Source organism: Perissodus microlepis, chromosome 17 (assembly GCF_051167445.1).
Source record: "Perissodus microlepis isolate ML-2025 ecotype Zambia chromosome 17, ASM5116744v1, whole genome shotgun sequence".
Classification (NCBI taxonomy): Eukaryota; Metazoa; Chordata; class Actinopteri; order Cichliformes; family Cichlidae; genus Perissodus; species Perissodus microlepis.
Genome location: NC_140477.1, coordinates 33,262,887 through 33,272,395, shown reverse-complemented (window position 1 = coordinate 33,272,395; position 9,509 = coordinate 33,262,887). Strand labels below are relative to the sequence as shown.

The 9,509-nt window shown below is 41.1% G+C and overlaps 1 protein-coding gene across 1 annotated transcript in view; it reads left to right on the top strand.

Annotated features, from left to right (window-relative positions):
- The window catches only part of arid2 (AT-rich interactive domain 2), a 38,272-nt gene extending 34,884 nt beyond the window's left edge, over positions 1-3,388 (top strand). Inside the window, exons 16-21 of the mRNA XM_084909649.1 lie at positions 61-215; positions 299-437; positions 546-631; positions 748-871; positions 1,455-1,546; positions 1,640-3,388. Coding sequence (XP_084765775.1) covers positions 61-215; positions 299-437; positions 546-631; positions 748-871; positions 1,455-1,546; positions 1,640-1,751 — 708 coding nt within the window. The 3' untranslated portion in view covers positions 1,752-3,388. The remainder of the gene's footprint in view (positions 1-60; positions 216-298; positions 438-545; positions 632-747; positions 872-1,454; positions 1,547-1,639) is intronic.
- Positions 3,389-9,509: the final 6,121 nt, after the last annotated feature.

Below are 9,509 nucleotides of genomic sequence, written 5' to 3'. Positions count from 1 at the left end.
ATGCTGCCCGCAGCGTTCTTCTAATGGAGCAGCTTTTCTGAAACCCTCTCTCTTCCGCAGCCTGCTGTTATCCCGTCCCCGCCCCCCACGTCCCAGCCTGCACCAGCGGGTAACCACAGCCCTCACCTCCCAGCGCAGCAAGCCTCCGCAGTGCCGCCAGAGCAAAGCCGGAAAGCAGGGCAGAACTTTAAGTGTCTGTGGCAGTCCTGTAAACGGTACGGGCATTCACACTCTTGTTAACTTTCACTGAGCTTTTTTTCAGGCTTCTCCTCATTTATTCCCAATTTCTCCTATTCAGGTGGTTTGAAACACCTTCCCAAGTGTTTTACCACGCAGCAACGCAACACGGGGGGAAAGATGTGTATGGAGGGCAGTGTCTGTGGGAAGGGTGTGAACCTTTTCCCCGGCAGAGACTGTCCTTCATCACACATCTGCAGGTAAATTTCCTTACTTTCTATTTCTTGCACTTTTTAGCTGTTACTTATTTGATAGTGGCTTTTTTAAAAAAAAATATGAAATTAAGCTTCTGCTCCTTGTGTTCCCAGGATAAGCACTGTTCTCGAGAGGCTTTGCTAGCCGGACTCAAACTAGAGGAGCAGCAGGCGCAAAGTCCCAATCAGACTTCTTCCCAGTATGTACACCCGTCTCTGTTTATCATAATGTGTAAGACTAAAAGACAAATCGTGTTCAACATAGAAGGAAATGTCACGCTGCTCGAAAAATATTAATGCCTGATGTGTTGTGAAGGACCCCGCCAGCGGCAGGCAGCACTCCGGCACCACGAGCACCGAAAGCAATCGTCAATCATCCGAGCGCAGCTCTCATGGCCCTACGCAGAGGCTCTCGAAACCTGGTCTTCAGGGACTTCACTGTGAGTAGAACAAGGCTGACGCCTACCTTCATCTCTCCCTGCATATATACACACACACACACACACTTTTGTTTGACTGAGGAGGGCTTAAGCTGCTCTGAAGCTTCCATCATCTTGCTGCTTATGATTGACTGGAAATCCGAGGCTAAAGGAATTTGGTAGTTTTCTATTCTGTGAGGGGTTGGAGAAGCTCAAGTTGACACTTGTTTTCTTTTAGTCATGATTGAGGTATCTAAATTCCTTTAGTTTTAGTCGATTAAACGTCATAAGATTATAATAGACTAAATCTGAACTTATTCAGCAACTAAGATGAGAGCTCTTATTTGCTCTTCTCTTCCTGTTGATATTTTGTCATGTTTTCATGAGCCAGGTGTACTGATCCTGAGGGCAGACTTCTGATTGGATCACTTCCAAACTTGTCCCGCCTTTCTACACAACTTACTAGTTCTGATTGGATATCGTCCGTTCCGAAAATTTTGTATCTTATTTTTATTTGCTGGCAAAAGTGTCAGTATATTTGATCATAATTTATGTCCTAGTGTATAAGTACGTGACTCTATTTCTTAACCGTTTCCTCTCCTAGGATGAGAAAGAGGGACCAGTGACCAAACACATACGACTTACTGCTGCCTTAACGTTAAAGAACATCGCCAAGCACTCTGACTGTGGTCGCACGTGAGTAACCTGCTGCATTAAGTGAATTTAGCATAACCCCCCCCCCCCAAAAAAATAAAAAATAAAGCTGAAGGCTTTTCTTCTTTGTTTCAGGTTGTTAAAGAGGCATGAGACGCACCTCTCTGTACTCGCGCTAAGTAATATGGAGGTTTCCACCACGCTCGCCAAATGCCTTTACGAACTGACGCGCTCGCTCCAGGCTTGACGGCAAAAGGACAACCTCTACAACTCTCTGATCCCCCACCGACCCACCCGTCCCTCTCCAGTGACGAGAGGAGCAAGCCGCCGGTGAGCCGTAGCGGGTCCGCAGGGGGAGAGCAGAGGGTGGGAAGCGGAACAAAGAACCCTCCTTCTGCCACGTCTGCCGGCCCCCCCGCCCCAAACCACGCCCCTCCCCTCCTTGCTGAACCTGTGTTTCACAACCCCCGCCCTCCATCTCCACACATGCAAACACACACACACACACACAAAGGGGGGTAAAAAAAAACAAAAAAACTGCCATGGGGTCTTCCACCAGCTGTCCACCAGGGGGAGCTCATTAAGACTGCTTCACCGACGGGACTCCACCGACGAAACCCCAAACACGAGCACATTCTGTTCAAGTTTTATTTTTCTTATTTTATCGTAGTTCTTTTTTTTTTTTTTTTTTTTTTTTTTTCTCTTTGTCACGTGAGCTAATGTGTGGCGTGAGCGGCGGTTGACTGAAGATTACGGGTGGGCGGGGAGTCGAGCAAGGGGCAGGGCTACTGAAGGTGTCCCACTGGGTCGGGTGGAGGAGGACTCGGCTGGCAACTGGCGCAGAGAATTTTTTTTATTTGTTTTTTTGTTTTTCTTTAGACACTTGGTAGCTTGGTTTTCTTACTTGAGTCAATATATTTTCACTTATTTATTATTGAAATAAATACCATTACAATTAATGAAAAAGAATCTTGTAAATATGTTGTGAATATATATAAAGAAGATCCTCTTTCATGCCGATGCAGCCACTGGAGATCTTGCTCTGTGGAGTAATAGAAGCATTACTTTGGCAGGATTGAATAAAGTAGTATGTTTTTGTTTTGTTTTTTGCTTTTTTTATGATCCCTGGTCACTTGTATCTAATGTGATTCTATACTCAGCAGTGGATGAATGTACTTAAAAACCTGTAAATAATTCTGCAAAGGTACTGATGCTGTAAAGCTTAGGGAGGGGGAAAACAGTTTTTTGTGGAACTGTGACATTTTTTGTATTATAATACCTTGTAGAACTCATTTTGCTGGCTGAAAGAGTATGGAATAATATATCTCATGTCATTTTGTAGAAGAAAAAAAATATTGAAGTTATTCTCCTCCCTTCCTCTTCCCTCGCACACCCTCCCCTCAACTCGCACACAGACACACACACACAGACACACAAACAAGTAACATATATCCACTGTAAGCGTTTTGTCATTGTACGGGCACAGTGCGCGTACCAAAATTTTTTTGTATTTGTAAATTGGTTTAAATACATGGAGTTTTTATACAGGTTTTCTCCTGTGTTCTTTGCTTTATGTGCAGGTATGATATTTTCTTCACTACTTTTTTCTATCTTAATATAGTGTGGAGTTTTATTGTACTATTTTTTCATTCTTAATACCATGCCACATTCCGGCTCACGTCCTCAGACTGTCCTCTCTACCGTGTGTTGTGTAACATTTATGACTGCCTGTCGTATTAGCATCTGACCGGGGCAACCCAACCATCCTCATTTCTGCGGTGTCAGTAGGATGTGTGACTATACATAGACCTAACAGTCTGTTAGAGATTGGCTTTATTTACTTTGGTGACTGTTTATAGTTTTTAAATAAAACACTGAACATTTTGTTTTGTTTTACTCTTGTTTCTTGCTTCATTTTCTCCCACTTTAGCACTGATTGCCACGATTAGCACCACGTATACTTCCTGCGTTCGGTGTGTTACGGATGTGGATTAAATTGAACAACAATTATTTAAATTTAATAAAATTATATATTTTTTTATAATACCATTTATTGAGATGGTTCTAGTACTGTGATTGAGCATGTGTAAAGACTGTTGGCGAGTCTACATTTAGTTACTAGTGGGTAAAGGATTTAATTGCTGAAAATTGTATGTGAACATTTAAAATACTAAAACAATACTGAGGCTACGTCCACACGTACACGGGTATTTTTTGAAAACGGAGATTTTCCGTTTTCGTTTTAAAAAATAATCCCGTCCACGCGTAAACGCAGAAATGAAGGAAAACGCTGCTAGGAACATGCCAAAGAAACAGGTGGCGATATATTGCTAACCGTGTATCTGTATTCTGGCCAATCAGAAGTCTAGAAGCCTCGGTGGGAAATAATAAACAAGGATGGGGCATAGAAGCAGAACCGAGTCCTATGTGTGGAGGGACAGTAACTGTGTGTGTATATGTTAGCATTTAAACACTGCAGAGAGTACAATTAACAGTAACAGTATTGTAGAAATTCATTTCACCGAAACAATAACGTGGCGCACAGTGTGACGTCAAAAAAGGGCACACCTTTGACACTGCGTTTTCTCCGTTTTTCTCGTCCACACGTAAATGCAAAAACGGAGTTTTCGAAAATATCCACCCTGGCAGGCGTTTTTAGAAATCTCTGTTTACAGTGACCGAAAACGCCGTTTACAAACGCATAGAAAAATCTGCATTTTCAAAAATACCCGGGTACGTGTGGACGTTGCTCAACAGTTTGTGGTTATACTGTTGTTATATATAAGACAAGAATTAAAAATTAAGACATTAAGGTGCACTTAAAATCCTTTAATTTTCTCAAAAATCGACAGTGCACTCTACGTATTAATTATGGTTGTGCTTACTGACCAAGAAATCGATTTTTTTGTGGTACACGGCGCTCGAAAATCTGTCAAAATATGTTTTAGTACAACTTTGGTAAGCTACGAAGCTGCACCGCTTGATGTATTGTTGGATCATTACGGCTACCTTAGTCAGGAGCCTCACGGAGTAATACGCAAATAACACATGTTACAAGTAGTGATGTGCGATACCACTGATTTCCTTTCCGATCCGATACCAAGTACTATTCAGGGTGGTATCAACGATACTGATCCGATACCGATACTTTGTACAAAAACTCATTTTATTTATTGTATCTCAAATTATAGCGTCATAATGATTACAGGACATCAGATTTCTTGTTCTTATCACTTAATAATGCAGAGATCATCATATAGAAATAAAAAAACTGAAGTTGTGCGCTATTTGAACACCTTGCCTGCCTGCATCACTAAAGGACTCCGTGAGAGACGTCACCTGTCCCTGTCTTCCTCTTCAGTTCATCTCAACATATGCTCGTCATATTCTGTGATATGATTTACTCTGAGGTGTTTGACAAGGTTAATGATGTTGCCACAACCATACATGCCAACCCTCCTGATTTTTCCGGGAGAATCCCGAATTTCTCCCGATTTTCCACCCAGGCAACAAAATTGAAAAACCATATGCAGAATTCATAGCGTGGCCCAGCCAATTCCAGTTTCCAACAATGGCGGCAGCTACTTAGTTTTAATATTACTCTTATTTCTCTTTCTGGGTCGCAAAAAAACTTTTAACATATTTTCAGGTTTCAGGTTTTCAGAATGTAGCTGTGTAAACTTTAAATATCTGAGCCGATCGACATATCGTTTTCAAACCCCCCTGGCTTTCGCTACTCGGGTTAAACATGATATATAAGTCATTGATAACTTAAAAATGCTATTGTTTGGCTTTTTCAGTGTTTTATTTGTTCGTGAGTAAATCGGTTTGGCTGAAATGAAAGTTATTAGATTAGATTAAATTAAATTTAACTTTATTAATCCCTCTGGAAGGTTCCTGCGGGGTTTTCACACAGCTGAATAAACGTTAAACAGAAAACTAATTAAACAAAGTGTGAGACGGTCGAGAGTTTACGCCAGCGCCCTGTTATATTTTAGATAGCAAGGAGCAGACGGCAGAGTTTCACTCCACCGAGGGAGCTCGTGACGTATACGTGACGGCTTTCTTTAGACCACGAAGGCCGGGTCCTCAGGTGGAAGCAGCCTCTGAATTTGGACACCCCCGCTGTTTCCGGGCCGGCCAATAATAACGGTGATATTTAACGTATTTTATCCGATAAATAAACACTGTAAAATGTATTTATCACCCCCCCCCAACAGCCCTTTTGAATGTCTTCCTAATTCTGAGGTCTCAAGGTTGGCAAGTATGGCCATAACACCTCACTTTTTTGCCATATGTATCGCAAACCACGTCTCAGCTGTTTGTGGAGGTAAAATACGTCCGCACAATTACGCTCAGCCATTGTTGTGAGTGCGCACGCCAAGGGGCTGCGAGACATTTATACAGCCGTATTTCGCACATGACTATGAAAGGCGGAAGAGGAAGTAGTTCCTTTGAATGTTGACAATCCGAATGTTATAGTTTCTTTCCACTGTGTTCCTGTTAATGATAAACTACAAATTTACCCTAAATTACTAAAATATCGATATTTTAATGTGAGAATCGATTCTAGAACATAAATGACTGGTATCGGAGGAATCGATATTTCAGGATCGATCCGCACATCACTAGTTACAAGACATTTTCAAACTCAAGGCTATCAGTCACGTTTTGATTCGGTTAATGCGGAAGTAATTTACACTAACTTTATCCGTAAGGTAGCTAAAATTAACTGACAGTGAATAAACTAAATATGAAATGCTTTTAATAAAGTGTGAAAATTATACTTAAGCGGGCAGCCAAGAGTAGTGGATAACAATAAAGAGGGTAAATTGTTGAACCAGACTAGCAAAAGTCTAGAAGGTCGTTTCTAATATTTAAAATTCTGACACTTGGGTAGCTCTGCTGTTTTTGTTTTTTGTCAGGGTCACACAAAGCCTTTCTTGTAAGACTCATGGATAAACGGTTAAAGTGGTTACCCATAGCGGGTACTCCACATCTTTGATGGGGAACATTTCTCATGCTGCTTGCCCAAACAAATTTGTCTCCATCACAGCTTATTGAAAAAGACTACCAAGTGTTCTAAGTATATATTGTTAGCTTATGGTTATGAATAACTACTGGATAAATAGTGGATAAACTGAATGCTAAAAATTAGCAATGAGTAGTTAAGAAATTGGGTAATCCTAAATATGTATATTTTAACCAAGCCTCACTGGGGAAAAAAATATAATTGATAAATGAACAAAGTAATGTTCTTCTTAACATGTATTCAATTCATTTCTCAATCTGCACTCGAATCAATAAAGGCAAAATAAAACCTGCACTGTTATTTGTTTTGTTAATTGAATTTATATCAACATGAGCTGTTTTGACATTCTTATTAGTTCCTTGAGTCTACCTGTGCCTAATGTCAAGCACTAGATGCAAAAGGCCACACACACGTCTATCAGGTCTCAGTTAGTGGGAAAGGCATGAGGTCAAATGAACTGTCTGTAGATTTGGAAACAAGCTTATGCCAAGGAACAAACTGGAGATACAAAGGAATACAGAAAATACCCAAGAGCTCACTGGCCTCCATTATTCTGAAACGGATGAAGTCTGGAGCCTTCCAATTATCATTACATTTTTGCTGTCAAATACCAGTTTCCCCAGATCTGGCTGCCCAGCCAAACTGAGTGCTTGGGACAAAGAGCCTTTTTTTCAGACAGGTAACCCAGAACCTGAACGAACAGCATAGTCACTGAGTTCCTTTGTAGGCATGAGAGAACACCAGTGCAGTGTTTCACCAAAGTGACCTTTACAGTAATGTCCCAGTTGAAAGAATTTTTCACTAAAAGGCACGTGACAGGCTGCTAAGAGATAGCAAAAAAGCCCACGAACCAGCACGAAGAGTACAATCCTCCATTCTGAGGAAACAAAGATTGAACTATTTGACCACAATTGCCAGTGGCGTATAGAAAACAAACAACCAAACAACAGACACTGAGCAGGAAATAGCATCCTTATAGTAAGACACAGTGGTAGCAGGATCATGGTGATGATGGCTTCCTGCAGCTGTGGCAGGGAGCCGTCAGGGGAGAGGAAAAGAGGAATCTTCAGGAAACTTCCACAGGCTTTGGGAAAAATGCTGAGTATGAGCACTTCCCATCCAACCTGACTGAGCTTGAACACATCCATCAAAAAAAAAATAGTTGTGAATGTCATTATATATGTAGAATAATGGAAGGAAAAGTATATCAGTCGACTGAGTGGTAACTGCATACTGAAACAAGAAACAGAAAAGGCTGAAAAATTCACACAACCACAGATAATTTTCAAAGGAATGACTTCAAACAGATGCAATTCAAAGATGTAACCAGTGAGAGGGAGGAGAATAGTAATGAATGAATGAGTGGGGGAAAACCATAAAAGAATCAAAGAGTGGAAGGATCCTGCTCCTGTTACTCCAAACCCATCTAAATGATCTACAATGAGGGACATGACAGTCTGTTAAAAACAGGTCTAAACAATTGGTAACACCGTGAACCTCAGACGACTCCTTCCCTGGGCCCGTCTCTCTGTTCAGAGAGATCTGAACAGATGCCAGTGCTTTTAATATTCAACCCTCTGTTTTCATGCTTGGTTGCTGGGACTTCAAACAGCACTCTTTTCTGATACAACCCAACAACCTCCATTTGCTGGCGAGCTCAACCTTTTGTTCTGTTTAACCACCGGACACTTTCTCTTGGCTCGATCCTTTTAACATAATTGAATAGTTAATGACTTTGCTCAGCGCTCCACTTCCCACAGCTCCCAAAACATCTTTTGTGCATAATGTGACACTGCAGAAAGCTTTCAGGATTCATCAAAAGTCACACTGTGTTGGGGCATTCAGCAGTAATCTGACACTTTGTGTTGGTTTTTGATTCTGCTCAGTGCCCAGCTGAGGCGCTAACCTGATTGCCGTCCTTATGATATTTGTGTGGGCAACAAGAAAAATGTTGGTTTTAGATTACATAAATGTAGGTTTAGTTTAGGAACAGGCAATGCAACTGTGCCACAAATCTTGTGGTTTGGATCTTTGGTAGGTTTCAGTTGTTCCTCTAGCAATTCAATTCAATTTTCTAAAAGTAATGCCAAGTCACAACAACAGCGATCTCAAGGTGTTTTATATTGTAAGGTAAAGACCCTAAAACAATACAGAGAAAACCTTTACAGTCAGACAACATCCTGTGAGCAAGCACTTGGCAACAGTGGGAAAGAAACCTCCAAAAGAACCAGGCTCAGGGGGAAGAAGTTACTACTATAACTACTGCCACACACCCAAAAACAAAATAAATAGAACAATATCAAGACTTCTTTATGGAGTTTATGTGTACGTTTAGTAAAGAAGATCTGTAGTGGCACATCTGTCTGCTTACCAGGTGTTTGGTGGCTAATCTAAGCTTTACATCACTTCTAATTCCTCGCGCTGTTAGGCTCATTGTGACATCACTGGTCTAGTCCAATCGTCTTCAGGCCAGTCATCCTGGTGTAATGGTGCAGAGGATATCTTCTTACTTACTTTCTTACTGACAATTGAGCACGGTATAGACACCACAGCCAATCTGAGTACTGTTGCTGACTATGACCGTAACTTTATGACAGTGTACCCATCTTCTGATGGCTTCTTCCAGCATGATAACGCACCATATCACAAATCTCAAACTGATTTCTTGAACCTTTCCAGGTTCAAGACACCGTTCTGGTTTCAGAATCTTTCCAGCATCTAGCTGAATCTATACCATGAAAAATTAAGTCAGTATTTAAAAACAGTAAAGTCCATTGTGTGTAAATCTACCTCTCCTGCCCTTGAAAAGCCACACTAGTGGATACATTTATCTACTTTGTACCTGTATGGGTAGAAATGGACTTTTAATACCCTTATTTATAATAGCCATGTGTGTGGGGATCGTGAAACGGAAATGCCAAACTGATTAAGCACACTAAAACTTTAAAATGGCAAATAGAACTCTTGTTGGTT